At 48.6% G+C, this 24,178-nt stretch overlaps 1 protein-coding gene across 2 annotated transcripts in view; it reads left to right on the top strand.

Moving 5' to 3' along the window:
* DNAAF9 (dynein axonemal assembly factor 9) overlaps positions 1–15,359 on the top strand; it is a 110,590-nt gene extending 95,231 nt beyond the window's left edge. For both annotated transcript variants that reach the window (XM_053253607.1, XM_053253609.1), the window contains 4 exons: positions 185–390; positions 4,091–4,156; positions 5,887–5,980; positions 8,585–15,359. In XM_053253607.1, the coding sequence (XP_053109582.1) occupies positions 185–390; positions 4,091–4,156; positions 5,887–5,980; positions 8,585–8,697 (479 nt within the window). In that variant the 3' untranslated portion in view covers positions 8,698–15,359. The remainder of the gene's footprint in view (positions 1–184; positions 391–4,090; positions 4,157–5,886; positions 5,981–8,584) is intronic.
* The last annotated feature ends 8,819 nt before the right edge of the window (positions 15,360–24,178 follow it).

The raw sequence follows: 24,178 nt of genomic DNA on the forward strand, positions 1-24,178 counted from the left end.
TCCTTTTTTAAATTCTCTGCCTCAGAGGCTTAGAGCTTTCTTTTTGCTAAGAAGTACTCCCTTCAATAAAGGAAATCACACTATGGGATCAGTGTGGCTACCGAGATGGGGGTCTCATTAGGATGCAGTTGAGCACCTTTCATCTCCAAGGAATGTTAATGCTAACAATCTCCTTCTGCCTCAGATTCTGATCAGATGATAGAAGTCTGCCACAACACGTCTTCCAACTCATTAAGCCTGGTGCCTGTTCAGGAGGGGCCAACTCCTCCTCCTGATTCAAGAAATGACAGCCGAGACCACAGTGGGCTCCAGGAGTGTTTCCTGGTGTTCATTGGCTGCTCCCTCAAAGAAGGCGACGTAAAGGACTGGCTGCGACAAACGGCAAAGCAGGTGTGTGCTCCCAGGCCGAGGTCAGTAGGGCTTTCCTCTGTTCACTAGTTGGAAGGTCATCTTGAATGGAAGGACAGCTGCTTTCCACCCGGTCTGCAAGCAGCTTGGCTGTTGCACTTCCAGTTCCAGGCTGTGTTTCCAGTAGCCAACCACACCTGGAAGTCGATTGCCTTTGTGCCCCCCGTGTGCGTTTGTTGGAGGCCTGGGGCAGGCCCCTGTTCAGAATGGAATGTGGGATAAGACATTGGGCCCAACTTGCCTCCATGCTCAGCAGCGCTAATGGCAGTTCCGCATTCTAATACTTGACACCCCTCTGTTCTGAAAACTGTCTTTAGCCTCTTTGACTAATCTTGATCAGTTGTCGGGAAGAGAACTTGAAAGCTCTGCTTGCTTTTCTTTATGCTGTGTCTGAAAATGTTCACAGACGCCAGTCAATTAGCACTGTTTCCTAGAAGATGTAGCTGTCGCCTATTCCTGATGTGAAAGTTGCCATTGAGAGATTTAAGCAAATAAAGCCGGAGGGGGGCGGGATTCAACTGTAGGGTGCCTGAGAATTGGCCTCAAGATGCATCTGTTCTCTGTGGGAAGCAGGTTTATTTTGCTTTCCCAATCCTTGCCTAATGAATTAGTAAGTGGACTCCAAGAGAATAGTTGCCTTCATGGCCTGCTTGTGGGCTAGGGTTGCCAACTTTATGTTGGCCAAAACTGGGATACCGAGGGCGGGGGCTGGGGGGGCACCTAGGGGCAAGACTTGCATTCACTGCCCCCCCCCAGGTGGCAGCCGCCGGGCACACTTACCTGCTGGTAGTGGTCACCACCACCACCAGGTCCAGATGGTGGCTGGGGCTGGCGGCTGCTCCTGTTGCTGCGCAGCGGCAGCGGAGGGAGTGCAGGGAGGATGGTGGTGAGAGCTCCTCCTGCCTCCCAACTAGGTGGTGTCAGGCACATGCAGGCTGCTGCTCTCGGACGGGCGCACGGCTGAAAGCAAGGCACTGCAGGCGAGGCTTGGGAGAAGGTGATGAAGAGTCCCTACCCAGCCTGCCTTCTTTCCCCCAAATGAGGCAATCTGGGCGATTTCAGGCTTCTGTGCATGCGGGACTCTTCGCCGCCTTTTCCCAAGCCCCGCCTTGCTTTCAGCCACGCGGCCGCCCAAGAGCAGCGGCAGCAGCCTGCGTTGCCTGACTTCACCTAGTTGGGTCGGGAGGTGGAAGGAACTCTTGCTGCTGTCCTTGCACCACCGCCGCAGAGTAGCAGCTTTAAAAGTGTTTAAAAAAAAAAAAAAAGGCAGGAGAAAACTCGTCCGAATGGGATGAGCATTTCCCCACTGGAAGTCAGGACATCCAGCACAGTGTGGGACAGTTGGCAACCCTATTGTGGGCTTCCCAAAGGTACCTGATGGACCACTGGGAGAAGCAGGATGCTGGACTAGAGGGAGCTTGGTAGTGATTCAGCAAGCCTTTTCTTACGTGGTCTCTAGCTGCCTCCCTGTGCTTATGGACATGATAGTGTGTGGTTTGAGTTGGATGCTGGCTTATTAGTTAACAATTCTGGCAGTAGAGAAATACTGAAAGAGGGGTGGGTATGTACACACGGGTGCGGAGGCCCAGGGCGTAAGATCTATAGCCTATGTTTCAGGAATTCTCAAATTTGAGTCCCCAGATGTTGGACTACAACATCTGGGGACCCAAGTTTGAGAACCCTTGCTATATTGCTTGCAGTTCTTTTCCACAAATTGGTGGAGGGCATAAAAGCACCGTGGACCCTGAAGGATCAGTTGTGCAGTATGGCTGCTTCCTACACCACTCAAGCATCATTAATAAAACAATATATCTTGCTACGTTTCAACCCAATTTGCACATAAAGGATAACATTCCTTAAAAACTTGGCATCTAAAAAAAAATGTTCTAAATTCATAAACAGCACTTGTAAGATCACCACAATCCAGCAGCTGTGACTCAGATAATTAGTGCTTGTCAATTCTGCATTCCACATGAAAATGAATATCTGGGACCTTAATCAAGTTTAAAGCCTGAGTGCTCTACTCTTGATGTGTGCCAGAGCCTTTTGAAAATAAATTATGTCTTAAAAGTGCTTATTTCTCCATTGCACATTTGTGTAAAATAGCTATGGTGTGTTTATTTTTGTTTGGTTGCTTCCCAAGTTTAACTTGGAGTATTTTAAGAGCCTCCGTTCAGTTGGCCCAAATCAGTAAGCATACCGGGGGCTCAGTCAGCCTGGGGGCAAGTAACTTCTCAGCCATGAAGCCCTTTGAGCTGCACCCGTGGCACCACTTTCCCCACCCATAAAACATGAAGAACTTTAAAGAATTGTCATCGGGAACATACTGCCTGAAAGCAATAGGATTTAAGAGTGCAGTTACAGCCTCAAGGAACCATATAGATACTAGCATGTAAACATTGCATGCCTCGTTTGGAACATGATTGTTGGGATCTGTTGGAAACCTGTTCTAGTTCAGTTGGGGGCCTGGCAATGCAAGGCAGGGCTGGATGTAAGCAAAAGAGTCAAGAGGGAAATCTGTGGCCAGGAGAAGAGCCCTACAGGTTGCTCTGACCAATGAGCAGACTTGACCTGGGAACTCTTCTACGGGTCAATTAACATAAGAACAGCCCTGCTAGATCAGGCCCATCTAGTCCAGCATCCTGTTTCGCACAGTGGCCCACTAGATGCCTCTGAGAAGTTCACAGGCAAGAGCTGAGGACACGTCCCCTCTCCTGCTATTGCTCCCCTGCAACTTGGATTCAGAGGCATCTTGCCTCTGAGGCTGGAGGTGGCCTATAGCCACCAGACTAATAGCCATTGATAGACCAGTTCTCCATTAATTTACCTAAACCGCTCTTAAAGCCATCCAGGCTGTTGGCTATCACTACATCTTGTGGCAGAGAATTCAATAAGTTGATTATGCGTTGTGTGGAATTGGTCTTTTTCACAGCTGCCATGCACTGATTTGACACCTTCAACAAGCCGCCCACAAGAGCCCCATAATGGCTCTCCTGATCTGTCACCAACAGCTCAGACCCCATCAGTGTATATGTAAAGTTGGGGCTTTTTTTGTCCCAGTATGCGTCACTATACACTCACTGACATTGAACCGCATCTGCCATTTTGTTGCTCACTCTCCCAGTTTGGAGAGATCCTTTTGGAGCTCCTCACAATCTGTTTTGGATTTCACTACCCTAACCAGTTTAGTGTCATCTGCAAATCTGGCCACTTTTCTGCTTACCCCAACTTCTAGATCACTTATGAACAAATTGAAGAGCACCGGTCCCAGTACAGATCCCTGCGGGACCACACTTCTTGCTTCCCTCCACTGTGGAAACACTCCATGTATACCTACCCTCTGTTTCCTGTCCTCCAACAAGTTAGTATCGCCTGGCCTGCACTGTCCTGTTGAGAGGCTTCCTTGGCTAGTGTGACTCATCTCTTTGAGGTTCCCTCTTTTGGCCTGAGCTGAGCAGTGATACCCTGGCTTGAGTCACCACCTAACAACTCCCAGTTCTCAGTTTCAGTCCCTGTAGTGTAGGCTCAACTCCCAACAGGTGTTTGCTCTGCTGTGTCTTGCACTTCTCAGAGGCTCTGTCCCATTCCAGAGTCCCTGAGAGGCTGTTCTGTTTTAATTATGGCATTTGGTCATGTTGGTGGCATTGAACTGTTTTTTTCTGGTTGTCTCATCCCAACCCAGAAACCCCAGAGGAAAGCTCTAAAAACCCGGGGCATGCTGACCTTGCAAGAGATCAGGAGCATCCACGTAAGTATGAACCACTTTACTGAGAATGCTTCTTTCTTGTTCAGTGGGAGGAGGGCCAATTGATTCCTCTCCAAGCTCTAGGCAGGGCTGAACAGAGCACAAACATACACACTCCTCAAACCTCTCATAAGGAGCTCTTGTTGAAATAAGCAACAGCACTTCTTAGGCGCTCTCAAGTTTTGCTGAGAAAGTGGAGCAGCAAGGAGGGAGTCTATCCGGCCAACCTACTGCAAACTGGGAGGGGTCCCTTGCTGAAAAGCGCACACACGCACACGCACACACACACACACCAGTCTTGGCTGCTCAGAAGGGAGAGGGTTCATTTGCTTCATGATTCTGTGCTTTGGAATTGTGTTCCCCACGATGTCCTGCATCTCCTCTAACTGGGGCTCACTCCAAGAATAACTCTGTATCCTCCCCAGCTCAGTAGCAACGTACTCACTGCTTTATTTTATTTCGCAGCTGGTCATCTGTGCTGGCTGAATATGAAAAGTAGGGACGAATGCGGGCCAGTTCTGTCTCTTTGAGGCACATTGACTCACCCGTCCCCCCTGCAATCTCTTGGTCATGCTGGAGACTGACCAAGAGACTCTAGACCAGGCCTGCTCAACTTTGGGGCCCCCAGCTGTGTTTGGACAACAACTCCCATGATCCCCAGCCACATTGGCCAATAGCCAGGGATTATCGGGATTGTAGGCCAGCATCTGCAGGAGAGCCCTGCTCTAGACACTTGTATGTGCTGCAGCTCTTAAGAAGCCCTCGTCACCCATGTTTAATATTTTTGATTGAATTATTCAAAAGTCCTTGGAGTGGAGATGGGGACAACTGTTTTTTTGTAGCCTTAATATGTTTAGAGTCTTGAGGACCATCAGACATTAAGACTGAAGCTCTGAATGGGGAGATCTTGTTCAAAGAGCTGTATTGTTAGGGGATTTCCTTTGCTGGGCACTGTTACTGATTTTTGAAATGGGAGACTTCATCCCGTGGGGTGACCTGAATTGGTCCCTGAAATATGTGCATATTATTATTAAGAAGGTGAGGAAGGGAACACAGATGAGGCTCATAGCTAAATATGAGTGTTGAAATGATCTTAAACTGGTTTTAATTTTGTTTTAATGAGTTATTTATTTGTTTTAATCAGTTTTTATATTTGGGAACCACCTAGAACTATCTGGGTGAGTCTGTATAAAAATCAAATAAATAACTAAAATTGTGCATGGTGCGAACAAAAGGTTAGAGAGAAGTTTTCTCCCTCTCCCGCATTAGAACCAGTGGTCATCCAATGAAACTGATTGGCAGAAGATTTAGGAGGGAGAAAAAGAAGTGCTACTTTCACGCAACACATAATTAGTCCCTGGAATTTGTTGCCACAGGAAGTGGTGATGGCTGTCAGCTTGGATGGCTTTGAAAGAGTTGGACAAATTCCTGAAGAACAAGTTTATCCATGGCCGCTAGTCTTGGTGGCTATAGGCTATCACCAGGTTGAGAAGCCGGAGGCCTCTGAATTCCAGTTGCAGGGGAGCAATGGCAGGAGAAAGGGCAGGCCTTCATCTCCTGGCTATGGGCTTCCGAGGTCTTCTGGTGGGCCGCTGTGGGAAACAAGATGCTGGATTAGGTAGGCCTTGGGCTGATCCAGCAGGACTTGAAGAACAATACTTCGACAATAATACTTAAGTATTCTTTTTTAAACAGCAATTGGCCCTGAGCAATCTGTTTACCTTTGAATACAGGTGAAACGCCACTTAGATCCACTTCCAGCTGGCTACTTCTACAATGGGACCCAGTTTGTGAATTTCTTTGGGAACAAGATGGATTATCACCCGTGTATCCTTTAAAGCAAACCAACCAGCCCTTTTGTCGGTTGCAGCCTTCTGCTGCATGGGGTCGAGTCATGCACCATGTCCCATCCTCCAAAACATTTTGAAACTAGGACAGTAAAATAGGCCACATGTAAAAACTGCTGGGCCTCCATAGGCCGCTGTGCAGAGGGCTTGTACCAGGGTCTCTGTCCTTGAGCAGCAGCTGGTGCCTGCAGTGGGAAAGGCCCTGTATACTGGGGTTGCTCCCCGCCACCCTGCCCTGCCATGGTGCTGTAGGTACAGAACTGGGCCGGCAGGACCTGACAATCTTGTGGTAGAGATCTGAAGAGTTGTATCAGTTTGACACTGGAAAAGGGGCTGAAAGCGGGAGCACTGGAAGTTGGAGATCCAGAGTGTCCCGGGGATGGCAGAACTGGGTCAGTTCACAGATGTGAACTGATGAACAAGGTACAAAATGAGACTTCCTTAGAAGTGGGGCTGACCAATTTCTTTATCACCTGGCATGCAAGCATTTCCTGAGAACAGCTGATTAGCATTTGACTGTATCCAAGTGTTTAATATTTTATCACCTGCTCTGGGGAGTACAATTTATTCACACAAATGAGCAGAGCACATTGGTTGCTGCTCAGAGAACTTGATCCTCATTGCACACAGGACAAGGTCGAAAACTTCACTTCATGCGAATAAAGTTCAAAGTCATTGATTGATTTAGTGCCGTCACGTCAGTGTCGACTCTTAGCAACCGCATAGATAGATTGTCTCCAGGATGATCTGTCTTCAGCTTGGCCTTTAAGGTCTCTGGGTGGTGCATTCAAAGTACCGTTCCTTTTTATGAAGCCCTTTAAAGTAAGCTTTATCACTCTCTGAATGAGGTCATGAATGAGCTGCAGAGGCAACCTCATCATGATGGGCAACCACTGCGAGTGGCAGGCATTGGGTGCCAGTAAGGGTGATCAACTTACTTACAAAGTAAGGGGGAGCCAGCATGGTGTAGTGGCTAGAGTGCTGGACTAGGACCGGGGAGACTCGAGTTCAAATCCCCATTCAGCCATGAAACTAGCTGGGTGACTCTGAGCCAGTCACTTCTCTCTCAGCCTAACCTACTTCACAGGGTTGTTGTTGTGAGGATGCATGATGCTTTCTGCCAACTAACAAGGATGTTGTGAAAGACCTCGCTAACTAGCTGCAAGGCAAGTTTTAGGGGAATAGTTCTTCTGTTGCCTGTTGTCCTTGCTTTCCCCAAATAATTCCCTTCTAACTGAGCAAAGAGGCACCTTTTTAAAAAGTGGTGATTCTCTTTATTTAGCAGGGGGAGAGCAACTGGCCCTATCCATCCCCAGCACAGCATCCCTCCAGTGGCTGTTGCTGGTGTGTATCTTGTGTTGCTTTTTAAGATGGTGAGCCCTTTAAGGACAGGCAAACCACTTTAGGAACTTTTGTTGAAAGCGGTATATAAATATTCGTATATTTTTGACCAGTGTGTGACCCGGGGAAAGCTTTTGACAGCTGCACAACTATGGTTTGCAAGAAGAGCTAGAACAATATCTCGTCATCAAACAATCAGATCTTGTCTTCATACCTTCTTCAGTTAAGTAAACTTTGATGATTGTAGACAAACCTGCTGTGTGTGTGTGACAAATTCTAACATCCTGCCTCCAGAGGCGTAACTATAGGGGGGGCAGGGGGGGCACGTGCCCCGGGTGCCATCTTTTCTGGTCACATAGGGGGCGCCGCCATGACAAAAAAAATTTAAAAAAATTTTTAAAATTTTTTTTTGTTAATACAAATGTTTCCTGCTCAGTGCAGCAGCGCTGCAGCAGTCAAGGGAGCACGTCAGCGCCCCCTCCCCCATGAGTGGTCCCTTCCGCGCCGCCCGCGCCCCCCCCACATTGCTTTGCTGGAGCCTGGTGGCCAGTCAGTGGCCTGGCTTGGCGGCGGTGGCGGGCGCTTGTGAGGAAAAACCTAAGTATAATGTAGTATGTGGGGGGGGTGCGCGGGGGCGCAGGGGGCGCCATTTCAGTGCTTGCCCCGGGCGCCATTTTCCCTAGTTACGCCTCTGCCTGCCTCTCCTTCAGCAAGCGAAGCGGCAAACTTCTGTTTTGAGGTCCGAGTTGGGATGCTTAGATCGAGGACCTCAGGCCTCCTTTATATCAAATACTAATAAATGATAAAGAGAGAAGAATGCAGACGTCTCTCCTGCAAGCACTGCTAGGTTCTCGAGCCGCTCCAATTCACTTCAATGAGGTTTACGCCAGATAACTTCCCAATGAATTGGACTCCATGTTAAACAGTTTGGGGCTGGGGGGCCTTTTGAATTTCCTTTCAATAGGGAATTAAGAAGCGGGTTTTATGAGGCTGCAGACAGGAGTCTCTCGATGTAATCTCCCATTCAGATGCAAACCAGGGCAGACCCTGCTTAGTAAAGAGGGCAATTCCTGCTTGCTACCACAAGACCAGCTCTCTTCCCTTGCTGTCACCTCAGACAGCAACATGTTTTAAGCTGCCCCGATGAGCTTTTCAAAGTTAATTTTTAAGGCCCGCCTCTTCCAAATGGGGTGGGTCCTCAGCAACTTAGAAGAATTTCTTTTCCTTATTAGTTTTACACCAGTAATGGACCAGTTCATGAACGACTACTTGGAGGAAGCAAACCGTGAGATAGAAAAGTACAACAGAGAGCTGGAGGAACAGGACTACCATGACCTCTTTGAACAGAAGACCTAAACGATGAAGGAGGCCGCTGAAATGCCATGAAGCTTCAAACTAATTGTCAGTGGCCAAGACATGCTTTTTATTTATCTTTGCTGGTTAACAAGAAAGAAGGAAAGCAAATTCATCAGTTTTCAGTTGCTCTGTTGATACTGCAGCTCCGTATCTGTTAAAATCTGGCTTCTGTGCTTGTGCGTTTCCACACTTGCGTGGAGCTCCATGACCTAGAATTCGTTCTATGTCTTTTCGTGGAAATGTAACATATATTTGTTTTTTGGTATTAGTAACTTACAAAGCTGTGTTGCCTGGTTGCCAAGCTGGTCTGGAGCTTGTTCCTTCTGATGTACCATCACATTTGGAGAGGAAAGCATTTGACAGGGATGGGGGCGCAGCATGCAGACTCTGTGTCTGCTTCTAAAACGCAAAATGGGGGAGCACACGTGCTCTCTGGGGAGCTCTTGGTAGCCAACATGGTGGTTTCTTGGGGGGTGTTCCTAAAGCGAGAAATGGGGGAACACGTTCTCCTTGGGGAGCTCTTGGTAGCCAACATGGTGGTTTCTTGGGGGGTGTTCCTAAAGTGAGAAATGGGGGAACACGTTCTCCTTGGGGAGCTCTTGGTAGCCAACATGGTGGTTTCTTGGGGGGTGTTCCTAAAGTGAGAAATGGGGGAACACGGTCTCCTTGGGGAGCTCTTGGTAGCCAACATGGTGGTTTCCTTGGAGGGTGTTCCTAAAGCGAGAAATGGGGGAACACGGTCTCCTTGGGGAGCTCTTGGTAGCCAATATGCTGGTTTCCTTGGAGGGTGTTCCTAAAGCGAGAAATGGGGGAACACGGTCTCCTTGGGGAGCTCTTGGTAGCCAACATGGTGGTTTCTTGTGGGGTGTTCCTAAAGCGAGAAATGGGGGAACACGGTCTCCTTCGGGAGCTCTTGGTAGCCAACATGGTGGTTTCTTGTGGGGTGTTCCTAAAGCGAGAAATGGGGGAACACGGTCTCCTTGGGGAGCTCTTGGTAGCCAACATGGTGGTTTCTTGGGGGGTGTTCCTAAAGCGAGAAATGGGGGAACACGTTCTCTTTGGGGAGCTCTTGGTAGCCAACATGGTGGTTTCTTGGGGGGTGTTCCTAAAGTGAGAAATGGGGGAACACGGTCTCCTTGGGGAGCTCTTGGTAGCCAACGTGGTGGTTTCCTTGGAGGGTGTTCCTAAAGTGAGAAATGGGGGAACACGGTCTCCTTGGGGAGCTCTTGGTAGCCAACGTGGTGGTTTCCTTGGAGGGTGTTCCTAAAGCGAGAAATGGGGGAACACGGTCTCCTTGGGGAGCTCTTGGTAGCCAACATGGTTGTTTCTTGTGGGGTGTTCCTAAAGCGAGAAATGGGGGAACACGGTCTCCTTGGGGAGCTCTTGGTAGCCAACATGGTGGTTTCTTGTGGGGTGTTCCTAAAGCGAGAAATGGGGGAACACGTTCTCTTTCGGGAGCTCTTGGTAGCCAACATTGGGGAGCTCTTGGTAGCCAACATGGTGGTTTCTTGTGGGATAGCCAACATGCTGTTTTTTGCAGTGGTGTTCCTAAAGTGAGAAATGGGGGAACACTTGCAAAATATGTCTGCCTTGGTGGTTCACTGCTGCTCTGAACTCTCCACACTAAAAAAATCTTAGCTATATGATGAACCTTCTAAGCTTGGGTTTGGTACGTTTAGATTTTAGCAGCAACAGATCAGTACACTTCAAGTTGGGGGTGGGGAAATCACTGGAGACACCTTGGCTTCTCCTGCAAGAAACTTCTTTTAGTGCTGCTTGGGGTTGGCTGAGATTTGTTGGGTAATTTTGCACATTTTTCTCTATTGCAAGTTGAACAAAGCTTACTGGTACATTGGTGGAGACACTCTGTCCCTAGTATTAGCAAAGAGCGCTTACTTTTTCAAATGTGATGTGTCTTATCTGCAGAACTTCTGCAGGGTGGGGGTGCCATTCTCTGGCCTTGCACAAAATCAAAACATTGGGGTTCGGTTTCCTTAAGAATAAATAGCGCCCTGCCTTTAAAATGAAAGGCTGATTCAAAGGGACACGCTTCGCAGAACACTAAGCATGCCAGCATGGTTAAAATTAGTAGTATTATTGGCCTCTGTGCCAGAGTAAAAAAATTTAGGCCGAAAGTAACAAAGAAGCAGGAAGCAATCTTTTTTCTGGTGCAGCCTGGGAAACTGGGATTCCAAGCTTGAGGACTGAGATCCAGCTGAACCTCTGGGGTGCTGGCACGCAGGGGGACGACTCGTATTTGTCCCTGTGGATCTCGTCGCTGCTAAGCAGAACTCTAACCATAGAAGAGGTTTATTTGCTAGCTCCTGCATCACTACAGAAATTTAAGAACTAGAAGTCTGAGTTCAGGATTCCCACGTGTCAAAACTCACTGGGATACAAGTGTTGTGTACTTTCCAATGATGCAACATCCCACCTCTAGATAGCCTTTTTTTAAAGCACAAGTGGAATATCAGCAGAACAGCCTCTGCAATAGGAATAAGGCTAAGCTCTTTCATCCCATAGCTTCATCAGACTTGATGCTTTATGGGCAGAGATAAATTCTGGTCTCTTTCTGGCGTCAGTTGCTGAGGTGTCAAGCAGGGTCAAAAAAGTAGGAAGCATTTTCAAGAACGTAATGTGTGTGTCCTGCTGAGCACCATTGGCTGCTGGGGGTCTAGAAGATGCAACCATGGGTGGGAGCTCCAACTTTGAATTCTAGGCAGCGCAGCTTAGATTTTAAATGTCTAAGGTGGCTTCATAGTCGTTTTAAATCTTTTTGCAGGTGTTTGTTATTGTTGCACTCCTTAGGACCTTAATAGGATTAAAGTTATTTCCTTAAAATTGAAAGCTGGCTCTTAGTCACTAAATATATATATATATTATTTTAAGCTTTCTGTGGGTTAGTAACGCCCATATTACCAGTAATAGAATGTCCTTCTGAGGATCATGGATTATCTATGCATGGATGTACCTTAGTTATTCTTAAAATATACTAATAGTGCCTGGTAGGAAAAACATAGCAATTATTTTAAAGGAGCAGTTGGTGTGTTGAAGGCTAAGTTGATTTTGCTGTAACCGGTAAAAACGCAGCTTGTATTTCTCAGATGGCGTGATTTTAATGTGGCTCCAGCATCAGGCATGTGGAGCTCTCTCATGACCTTATTTCTGTACATCCTGAAACTAAGTAGTCCTCTGGGGAAAAGAGGAGCCTCTTCCCTGGAGCTAGGAACCTAACAGATACAGAGCTTCTGATTAAGGGCCTCACGTGTAGCCCAGAGAGCCCATGGGACTCCTCTCTCAGTTGGCCTCTTCCATTTGAAGCCCGTGGGCAACACCGACCCATGGGAGCATAAGAGCTCCTGTCAGAATCTTCTGGTGTCTGATTAATAACAAGCAGGAAATTCTGGCAAATGTGGATCAGTTGTCTGCCCTAGGGTGGCAAGGAATCATTTCCACTTTGCCCTGTAGTCGCTCCGTTTCCAGAGGCACTTTTTTGGGGGAGACAATTCAGGCAACGAAGCCTGAATTTCCATGGTGAAGTTTAAAGTTCACTGCACTCTTGGGCTCCACGCCGTAAAGTCAAAATTTTGAATGTGTGCTTGGTTTCCTACAAAAGGATCAAATGGAGGCAGAACTTTTTTGCCACTAAATTTCATCAGGAAACCCAGGGTAGATTTTTCCCCTCCCCATTTTTGGTGGCATTTTGTGTAGAATAAGGTACCTAAAATTGAGCCCCCAACTTGATTGCAGAAGCTGTCCCAAATCAAGATACCTGAAGGTATCCCAAAGGGGTAAAAGAGCAAAACCTAATGGGCTCAAGTTTGCTGAGAACTTGTTGTCCTTAAGGGGCTTCCATTTATTTCAAGGTGGGTTCTTGGTAGGGGTGGGACAGATGAGAAGTAGGCCATTAATTTGCCAGCCAGCATAACTTAGTGGAAACCCTGGTTGCTCCTTTCTTTGGCATAGATTGTCTAATGACCTGCAAAAGCCATATAATCTAGAAATAATCTTGTTGCTCTCCAGCATCCAGAAGCTGAGGCAAATGGTGGCTCAGATGCGTTGCCTCAGCTTCTTCCTCATAACTATATAGGTTTTAAGTGCAATTGTTGTTAAATAGGTGAAGAGATTGTAGCTTACTTTGCTCCGCTGAACTCTGAAACTCTCGAAAGCTGCAGGAGATGGAACAGCGCCCAACATGGTGAAGGCCACCATGCGGCATGATTCTGAGGGGCCCCTAAGTTGCAGCTAGAGAACATGCCCCAAACAAGCAGGCACCTTGTGGTCACCGCAGAAAAGACCCCAGGGCAGAGGTGGGCAAACTTGGCCCTTCAGCTGTTGTTGAACTACAACTCCCATCTTCCCCTGCCACAAGTGTTGCAGGGGATGCTGGGAGATGTAGTACAACAGCTGGCAGGCCACGTTTGCCCACCCCTGCTCAAAGGGCACCTCAGCCCTCATGTAGAGGATCTGATGCCTCATTTCAGTGCCTCTCCTGACCAGAACAGGGAGGGTGCTCCCAGAGTGGTCCCTGTGAGTTCACGGGCTGGAACTAATGTGGTAGACCAAGAGTTCCCAACTGTGGGTCCCCGGATGTTGTTGGTCTGCAGCTCCAACGGTCTTTGGCCATTGTGGCTGTGGATGATGAGAGTTGCAGTCGAACATCTGGGGACCCAAAATGGGGAGGCTCAGTGGTCGACCCTGCAGTCTGTGGAGGTGGGCTCCTCCTTTGTATACCTCGGACTTCTTTCAGGGGCCCCTTTCCTTGACACCAAAGCGCTGTTCAGGAAGTTGCTCCAAGGATGGCTCCTAGGCCCTGTCGCGTGGCTACCAGTGGCTGCTGGATTAGCCCCTCAACAGCCCACTCCTGCAGTGAACCGTAATTAGTCTTAGATGCTGCGAGAACCAAGCTGTGGTGGGGGACACAACTTACCCCCATGCCAATTTGGTTGCATGGGTCAGAGATTTAGCAGAGGGCCATGACAAAGGCATGGTAGATTTATATGCTGTACTGCATGTTAAGTGAAAACAATAACCGTCTTATGCTATGAAGGCCTTTCACCATCCTGGTACTGCTTAAACTTAAAATATTTTGATATAGGCAAAATTTTTGATTACCTCAACTTGTTAATGCAGAGGTTCTTGAACTTGGGTCCCGAGATGTGGTTGGACTGCAACTCCCAGCATGCCCAGCCACAAGGGCCAGAGGCCCTTGAGGTTAGACATGATGGGCATTGTAGTCCAACCACATCTGTGGACTCAAGTCTGAGAACCCCTGTGTATTAATGATTTAACTGTGATCTTTTTTTTTTTAATGGGGTGGGGCGCGGGGATAAAATAGCCAAAATGCTGAAACTGTAACAGTAGGATCCTGTTCAAGACATATCAGTGCCTTGTTTACGATGCTGCTGTTAACACAATGCAAATTGTAGAAGCAGAGAGCATCGTGGTTCCTAACAATTGCACCCTGTTTTGAAGGGAGAAGACCATTTTGGTGAAAGGACTCTAAATCTAGCGAGGAATATTTAGCACACATGGTTAAGTTCCGATTTTGTGTCTCTCTTTTTCTTAAAAAAGATAAAACTCTTTGAGGACTAAAACCAATGGAGAAATACTTGATCCTGCTGCCATTTTTGGAAGGCAATTGCTGAACTTAATTTAGGAATTGCACCAATTAACTGGCAGCATTTTTATAAGTGGGTGGCGGGGGGGGACCTAACTTTTTTTACACGAGAGGGAAACTTGCATTACTGATAAATATCTAGTTTTGGAAATTTTTAAGCTACTGTAAAACACGAAAATAGCACCGTTTCTAGCTGCAAATATAGAAAGTCAGAAGTGCGATTATACTGTTCTATTCACCGATGCTGTCCAGTGAAGATGGCAACGGTGCCAAGCGTTCAAGCATTCCTCGTGTTTCACGGAAGTGCATCAAGGAGTCCTCAAGGGGTTTCTGTGCTTGCTGACCTTCCCATTAGCAGCTTGTGTGGTTTCATATCACCTGAGAATGAGTGGTCAGAAGTCGCTGAAGTTATACGAAGGGTGGGAGGTGGGGGGAACACAGCCAACTTTAGGAAAGGGAACACTTGCAATCCAAACGGTGCTGTTTGAGTTGCACATGTTCTCTGCGTTTTTCTTCGGAATATTTTTTTTCCTGAATTTTGCACAGCTAATAAGCTTCAGAATACCGTTCAGGTGTTCTTGAAAGGGAAAACTGTAACTAGGGGATGAAAATATGTAAACTGTGAGTTGTTAGAACTGCGTTGCTAAACCTAATTTTAGATGGTTGAAAATGTACCTCAGAAAACTAGTAAGAAACTGCTTTGTCCTTTACCTAGTCGTGAAAGGCTTGCGTAACACATCTTTTTTTAACCAGGTGCCAAAATTTTTCATACTAGTTTTCATACACATTAATATTTGCAACGTTCAGTAAAATGTTATTTTTACAAACTCTACTGTAACTTCAGTTAAACTGAAATGTGTGGTTGAAGCTTTTTTGCTTATTATTTCTATTTATGACATTACTTGATTCAGTAAATATATAAAAGTACCTTTCCCTTTATTTTTGTATTGTTTTACACGTTTATACCTGCTGTTTGTGATTATTATTATTTTTTACACTTGGATGCGATTCTAAAATCCAATAAATTATATCCATCTGTTGACTTCCTTCGGCTTTGTGTTTGTGTGTGTGAGGGGCTGGAGGGAGGGAAGTGTGTGAGCAGGCGGGCTGGCTGGCTTGAATCTTCTTGTGCTTGTTCGCTCTGTAGATAACTTTTAATGGGATGCATCTGCTCTCTGCTGATGGTGTGCGGTGTTCTAGAGTCTGGATTTTTGGTCAACACAGTGGCATCTCTAGGGCAGAGACAGGAGCCCATGTTCACCCCTCTCCCTGACAGCTCCTCAGAGTGAGGGAGATAACGAACAAAATAGGGAGGGTTGGAACTGGCGGGGGGGTCCTTCAGGAGCTGGGTTCTTTGAACTCATCCGCTCAATTAGAGCTACACCCCTGGGTCAACATGTAGCAATGAGTGGATGGTTGCATTTTTGAGCTCTTGATGCAAAAGCTCATCCCGTAACCTTTTAAAATCTCACAATCAGCTGTCGGTTGGGGGGTGGCGGCAGGCAGGGGTGGGGGGCATCAGGTTCCAGGACGTAGGGAGCTGGGACCCAGAGTAGTGCAGGGGCTGTCCAGCTGGTCCAGGACAAGGTGTGTGGTTCCAAACAGGCAGGGGTTGCACTCCAGAGCTGCAGGAGATGATCAGGAAGAGCAAAGGTAGACCCATGATCCAAGACTGGAACATAGGGAGCAGCCTTCTTCCGAATCAGACCCTTGGTCCATCTAGCTCTGCATTGCCTACTCAGACTGGCAGCGGCTTCTCCAAGGTTGCAAGCAGGAGCAGGCACTTGGGCTGCGTCCTCACATGCGGGACCCGATGCTCAAATGGAAGAGCAAGCTTGAGGTCAGGGCTCTCCACAGCCTGCGGGGCAGGGTCTGACTCTGCCGCCTGCCTTGCAAATAACTGTGGCTGCGTTCCCTTCAGGAGACTCAACATCATTTCTTCTCTGTACGTAATGTATGATTAACCAGCTGATTTATTTAAAAAACACCAAAAAAATCTTTGTCTTTTGAGAAACCTCAATGCGTTTGATTATGTAGGTAAGGGGTTTTTTTAAAGTAACATAACCGTATCCTGTTCTTTTTCATGAAGCTAAATTAGGTTTTGAGCACCGGAAGCAGAGGGCATTTCTCAGAATGTGTTACTCCAATTGACACGTCCATTTAAATTTAAGAAAGTTTGTTTTTGTTAACTGTTGTCTTAATTCCATTGTCCTTTAGCATTTGTTCACTTTCTGGATTTGGGCCCCAGATACCCCTCCCTCCCCACCCACCCCTGGATCTCATTCACTGCCTTGAAAGCTGGCTGGTTCAAGTACACCTTAGTTGGTTGTGCCATCGAGATGGTGTCAATTCCTGGCGCCCACAGAGCCCTGTGGTTTTCTTGGTAGAATACAAGAGGGGTTTAGCATTGCCTCCTCTCGTGCAGTATGAGATGATGCCTTTCAGGACTTTCCTATATTGCTACTGCCCGATATAGGAGTTTCTCATAGTTGCATCTTTATTTTACAGAGAGCCTTCAAAAAAAGGGTCTGAAAGAGACTTTCTGATCTGAAGAGAGGATAGAAAATAGTCTCTCAGACACAAAATAAAGAGATGCAATTTCTTGTCCTTGGAACACCCTCCCAAAACATTTTCTTGCCCTTTAAATCCCACCTGGGTGCTTTCCAGGTGAGTGGCCAGCAAAATGCCTCCGTTCAGGCAAGTCGCATTTGAAACGTAAACAGCAGGGGCAGCAGTCTCGCGGAAACTAACAACGCCCCCCCCCCGCAAACCAGCAACTTTCTTACACTGGTTATATGACATCCTCGCTCTATCACAGCAATTAAATTTGAAACACGGCATTGGAAATGAGAGCAGCACCCTGCTGTCCATGTAGGGACTGGTGTCACAGCACAGGAAGTGTGGAAACACACTTCCGAGATACGTGACCCCGTTGCAGGGACTAAACTGGAAAGCGCCCTGCTGTTGAAATCTTCAGCACAATCTCTTTATTTATATACCACCCTTCATCCAAATACCCCATTGCAATTAACAAGATAAAAATAGTAATAAAACTTCAATAAAACAAACCACTGAAACAAAAGCATAGCTGTGTTAAAAATAGAGCCGGGGACCACTCACTGGCCAAGTGTCCGTTTAAGAAGGGCGGTCTTCAGATTCCTCCAAAAGGCTGGGAGAAAGGGAGCCATGTGGATTTCAACCACAAGCAAGTTGCACAACTTGGGGGCAATCACTAAGGAGGTCCTGTTCCATGGAGCAGAGGCCTCCTAGCTGATCTCGCCATCGTAAATTCAGCTGGGGCAGGTACCTCCTAAAGTTACCTCTTAGGAGTCGCCCCAGCAGAGGTCTGTGTATGTGTCACAGAATGCCAGGGGCGTGACTACCATTGAGCAGGGTGGGGGACTAATATCTCCCACCTGCCAGTGACCCAGGGCCTCTCAGGATCCCCCCTCCACAGGTGGTTCTTGTGTCACTGCTCTGGTCCTAACCTCCTGTTGTTTCAGCAATGACTTCTGGCCCTTGGCACCTCTCCGCTTCCCTTCACTCGAGCACCCACTTAGCTGGGTGCTTTTTCTTTCTCCCTCGCTCTGAGTGAGGAAGATCAAGGAAACACCCAGCCGACAAGCACTGGGAGAGGCAAATGGGTGGAACATAGGAAGCTGCCATATACTGAGTCAGACCATACGTCCATCTAGCTCAGCGTTGTCTCTCTACACAGACTGGCAGCAGCTTTTCCAAGGTTGCAGGCAGGAGTCTCTCTCAGCCCTATCTTGGAGATGCTGCCAGGGAGGGAACTTGGAACCTAGATGCTCTTCCCAGAGTGGCAGCTTCATCCCCTGCGGGGAATATATTACAGTGCTCACACTTCTAGTCTCCCTTTCATATGCAACCAGGGCAGACCCTGCTTAGCTAAGGGGACAAGTCAAATTCAAGACCAGCTCTCCTGGTGTGTCTGTGCACGATATTGACTGCGCCCCTTGACTCTCGTGTGGCAGTGTGCCTCTGATGCCAGCAGAAGCAGCATGATCAGGGCACAGACATGCCACCTATTTGATTTTATTCTATTTGCTCATTGGCATCTCCCAACCAACATCCGCTTTGCCTTAAACACTCACTGGCTGGGTGCTTCCTTTCTCACCCTGACTTGGGGTGGGGTGGGGGAGATGCAGCTGGCAACAAAATGCTCACCAGCTGGAAGACGCCAGCGGGCAGCATGTCTGTGCAATGTTGCGGGCTGGCCCCCTTGAAGCCAAAGCATCAGCTTGCCTTTGACCCCAGGGCAAAGAGTGTGGCTGGGATTAGGGCACAGACCTGCCATCCATCAGCCTCTCCGAGCTGGTCTTCTACACACAGTCACTAATGTTTGCAGGGTATGCGTGGGCGTGTGTGTGTGTGTGTCTTGCTACATAATCTGAAGTCCTTGGGAAAGCAATATGGTTCCCAATCTTGGGGAGAAAACCCTACGTCAGAAGCCCCAAACATCAGGTCCCCAGATGATGATGATGGACTACAACTCCCACCATTGGTCTTGCCAGCTGGGTTCTAACCAACCGTGGCAGGCAGGAATCAAGACACAGGAGCCAGAGTCCCCCTTAGCAACTATCCACAGCTCTTCAGAGAGACCCTGCATGAACGCGGAGACTTCTGCCTGAAAGGTGGCTTGAGCCGTGTCCTTACAGAGGTGAAGAGACTGCTTGCCCTGCCCGCTGGCAAGCCTGTCTTCTCTGGGCCCCCTTATCTCCCACGCAGGAGTGCTGCCAACCACCTCTTTGGAACCCTGCTACTGAAATGCTGCTAAGTTGCCTAGGGAGATAAGAAGCTGTTAATAAAGCAGCTGGGGTGAGACCAAGGGGAGGGAAGACCTTGGTGGCACCCAGGGTGGATTGGCTTGGCTTTCCTTCTCCAAGCTGATGGGGATAGGATCATTCTGTCTTGGTAGTGTATACACACTCCTTCCTCATGCCCCACTGGCTTGTCTCTGGGCCCGCATTTTCTTGGAAATAAACATAGGAAGCTGCCTTATACTTATACCAAGTGAAACCATTAGTTCATCTAGCTCAATACTGTCTACACTGACTGGCAGCAGCACCCCCATGTTTCAGACAGGAGTCTTTCCCAGCCCTACCTGGAGATGCTGCCAGGATTTGAATTTGGGACCTTCTGCATGCAAAGCAGATGCTCTGCCACTCAGCTATGGCCCCATAGCCTAAGGGGAATACCCTGCAGCAGACAGTGCTCACGTTTTATTTATTATTATTTATTATTAAAACTTTTATACCGCCCTTCCAAAAGGCTCAGGCTCACATGTAGTCACCCATCCAAATGTAAACCAAGGCAGAGCCTGCTTAACAAAGGGGACAATTCATGCGCACTACCACATGACCAGCTCTCGGCATGTGAAGGCTTGGCCACAGCTGGCCCTCGAAAATAACAAAAACTCAGTAGTATGGTAAAACAGGGTAACTAGGTGTGAGGTGGGAACAAAACAACAGACAGACACTAGTCTCTGCCTACAGTGAAAACAGTGAAAATCAAGAATAGGTTCACTGTAATAGTCTTCAGAAATTCAAAAAATTGTACAAGAACAAATAGGGAAATTAAGTTAGGCAAGAGTTCCAGCGGTGGAGCCACCATTGGGCCAATGGGTTCGAAGAACCCAGGCCTTGGAACCGACACGCCCCCGATGTCTGACATCAGACACGGTGGTGCTGGTTTAACTCCCAAGTGGGGGCTGCGTGGCCCCCATTCGGCAGTTAAAGGGCCGCTGCATTCGTGATGTGGCCAGGAGCGGCTCTTCCCGGCAGCCCCTTTGGGAGTTAAATGGCTGGCGCTGCATTTGCGGCATGACCCGGAGTGGCTCTTCCCTGGAAGAGCTGCTCCGGGCGAGTTTCGCTCCCGAAGGTGTTGGGCACCCCAACATTAGATCCAGAGGTACCAACCCAGAACTATATGGAATTCAGGCCTGTGTCTGACTTCATTTTGTTAAGACAGGAATTAATGCCTGGGCTCAGGGTGAATTGACACCCCAGATCTCAACTGGTCTGTGAGGGAAGAGGCGATCCAGCATTGTATTGTGAAATGGTTACTCAAGGAAGCACAAAAGCCAGGCCAGAACAATCCAAATGCTAAAATTGTGACTCACTATCAGCCTTTTCCGTCTATATCTGAATTGTATTAGGCTCTAGGAAGATTTAATACACACACATCTGTTAGTTAGGAACACTGGGTGAATATTGGTGCTGGCTAGGGTTGAAATACTGTTAGTAATACTGATAGAATGTCCTGCTTTCTGCTCAGCTAGATGGATGTTGTTATTCTTTTATACTCAATAAAGCCCATTGAATCATTTAGGATTGCTTTGATCTCTTTTCTTCCTTGCGCCCAGATCCTACATGGTCCCTATATAAAAGAACTTGGTCACTTGGTGACACTGATGAGACAGGCCTAATTTTGTATGCTAGCTAATGAGCATATTTAGTATATAAATCAGGCCTGGCCCACAACAAAGGGAGTTAAACAGCCAGGCCTGCGCTGGTCTGACTCGCTCCCTCCCAACTCCTGAACTGAGCTGCGGGGCTCCGTTTGGGAGCAAGACCACACCCCCTGCGTCTGACGTCCTCCTCCTTCTCCGTTTGTTAATGCAGGGCCAAAAACCCTGAAGCTAGGTAGGAGGCTGGTTGTAGCCCCTTAACCATCCCTGGACTGGCTGACGGTGCCACGTGCATAGCAAGAGGAGAGTGGGCTCCTGTTTGCCCCCTCCTCTGTTGGAGAACCCCCAGACCTCGGGGGTCAGGTTCTTCAGACGTGGAGCCTGGGGGTGAGGCCCCCTTGGAAGAGAATGACACGACCCCAACTCCAAGGGTGGTGACCACAGAGCCCCCCTCAGACTCTGTGGAGTCCGCAGGCCCTGAAGACGAGAGCCTGCTCCAAACCGTGCCCCTTATCGCAGCCCCACTAACAGTTTGTGTTCCACCCACTACAGCTGCGTCCAACTCTTCCCTAGAGGAACCAGGATCCTCAGACCCCCTACCAACAAAGGGTTCCCTGAAGCCGAGAACAGCTCCTGGGCTTTCCAGAGAGACCCCCTCCATGATCCCCGAAGCAACGAGACAGCAAGTCTCAAGAGACCCTACAAGGCTGGCACAAGGCTAACTGCCAGGCATATGGAACGTAGGAAGCTTCCATATACTGAGTCAGGCCATTGGTCTGTCTAGCTCAGTGTTGTCTTCACAGACTGGCAGCGGCTTCTCCAAGGTCTCTCTCAGCCCTATCCTGGAGATGCCAGGGAAGGAACTTGGAACCTAGATGCTCTTCCCAGAGCGGCTCCATCCCGAGGGGAATATCTTACAGTGCTCACACTTCTAGTCTCCCATTCAAATGCAACCAGGGTGGACCCTGCTTAGCTAAGGGGACAAGTCATGTTGCTACCACAAGACCAGTTCTCCTCTATGAGAAGATGCCTTCCAATAGGTCTACTGGGGAGGAGGATTGACTTGTGAGTTCTTCACCTTGTTAGGGAAGGGTGTGGCCCTCTGGGAAGTCCTTCTAAGCTTCTCATTTCCCCAAGAACTTTGCTGGAAGCAACAGCTCAATACAGGGGGTGCCCCCTGCCCCTTGGACTCAGCTCCCAGACTCCTGTATCTAGCTCCCTCGAATACCAAGTGGGGGAGAACCATCTTCCAAACCTCAACAGAGGGGAGCTGGTCACAAGAAAGGAGAGCTGGTCTGGTGGTAGCAAGCATGACTTGTCCCCTTAGCTAAGCAGGGTCCAACCTGGTTGCATCTGAATGGGAGATTAGAAGGGTGAACACAGTAAGACATTTCCCTTTTGGGGATGGAACCACTCTGGGAAGAACCACTCTAAGAAGAGCATGCAGAAGGTTCCAGGTCTCCCCCCCCCACCCCGGCATCTCCAAGACAGGGCTGAGAGAGATTCCTGCCTGCAACCTTGGAGAAGCCACTGCCAGTCTGTGTAGACAATACTGAGCTAGATGGACCAATGGTCTGAATCAGTATATGGCAGCTTCTTATGTTCCTAGCTCAACACAGGGGGCACCCCCTGCCCCTTTGCCCAGCTCCCAGACTCCTGTATCTAGCTCCCTCGAATACCAAGTGGGGGGGGGGGGACTTTCTTCCAAGCCTCTCTCCTTGCTGCTTCATTTCCTAATGCTCAACCTGGCCTGACTATGGCCAGGCTGCCTGCTCCTACTGCAGCTACTGAAGCCTCGTTCTGTCCTCAGCCCAGCCCAGCATTCTCCACACCTCTGCTCCTGAGGAAGTCCACTATTGCTGCCAGGACCTTTTTTACACTTGTCCCACCTGGAAGCCTGTCCTCCCTGGCGGCCCCTCACCTGCACCAAGCATGTCCCCTGCATGTGAGGTCCTAGGCAGGAGTTGGGGCCAGGACCCAGAAGGGCTCCACACGACCCTCTGGAGCTCATTTCCCAGCCGGCTTCATTGTCGGCTGGGTCTCTTGGTCGTCCTCTCCTTTGCTCGGTGAGAGAACAAAGAAAATACGCAGCCAACCAGAAAGCCAGCTGGAAATGAAGCTGGTCGTGGGGGAGGGGCCGAGTCAAGCCTGGCGGCTCCCAGGAGCTGGGTGGCTCGTGTTCTTTGAACCCACCCACCCAATTATAGCTCCACCCCTACAGAAGTGCTCTTACCGCTGGACTTCAGGGCAGAAGTCGGGGACCTCCACATGCCTGGGGGCCCCCAAATCCTCTTTTGTCTGTCCCGGGTGGTGTGGTCACTGCACTGCTGGCTTGCACTGTGCCTAGCAACCAAGCGTGACTCTGCCCTGTGCTGCATGGCCGAGCGTGACCTCTGCTTTAGAGACAGAGCGGGAGAGTGGAGAAAGAAATATGTGGGATGGGAATATGTTGTGGGCTGAAATGTTTCTGCTAATGCATATTTGCATTATCTGATTGCAAAACAGATTGCATATCTGTTTTATATTCTTACATTCTTGTGAGTTCATTTGCTGTATGTGCCCTCAAGAACCCACATGTTAAAAAGAGAGAGAGAGAGAGAGAGAGAGTGTATAGGGGGATGATGCTCAACTTGCAGGGCAGTGGGGTGGGGTCTCCAAAGGCCTTTAGGTCCAGGTTCCAAAATTGCCTAGATGCACCTCTGCGCCCCTGGTCAGTGTACCACTGACACCACTCTGGACATCAGCTTGATCAAGCGGCACATGATCGGTACTAACTTGGTAGGAGGCAGTGTCGTGCGCTTGAGTTTGCTGGGCAAAGAACCCCAGCATGTTTCGAAGAAGTCTGGGACATGTTCCAAGGTGATGGCTGGATACGGTGGGCTGCATTTGAGCAGAGTATGACCTAGACATGACCCCAATGTGCTCCTGCCACTACATATTTCACAGGGAAGATCAAGTTGCATGGATTCATTTATTTATGGACACAGGTGTGTGCAGGTTGTCAGCAATGGGGCTGCATCATCACTGTGTATCTAAAACTGCATAATGCCCATGTTTTTATTCACCCTTAGTCGTTCCTGCCCAACTGTGCAGGTCACAGCCAATGTATTTGGTTTCTCAGGGATTTTCATAAAACATCGGTTCCATTGTCTTGTTTTTTCTTTACTTGGAACGTTCCCGATATCCCAAAATACAGAGCTGGAGCACAAAACCTAGATGTGGTCAAGCCTAGTGGCCGTGTTGCAAACTAGCCAGTTTTGTAGTAGAGGCTAGGCCAATACCATTGTAACATTTGGGGGGTTGGGGGGGTGGAACTACCATTGCACCAGGTGAGGGGAAGCCACCTCCATCGCCTCCCCAACCCCACAGCCTGGTGCGGTGGTGGTGCTGCCACTCCCAGCATAGCGGGCTTCCTGCTGTTGCTTCTCAAC

This window comes from Hemicordylus capensis, chromosome 5, assembly GCF_027244095.1.
Source record: "Hemicordylus capensis ecotype Gifberg chromosome 5, rHemCap1.1.pri, whole genome shotgun sequence".
Taxonomy (NCBI): domain Eukaryota; kingdom Metazoa; phylum Chordata; class Lepidosauria; order Squamata; family Cordylidae; genus Hemicordylus; species Hemicordylus capensis.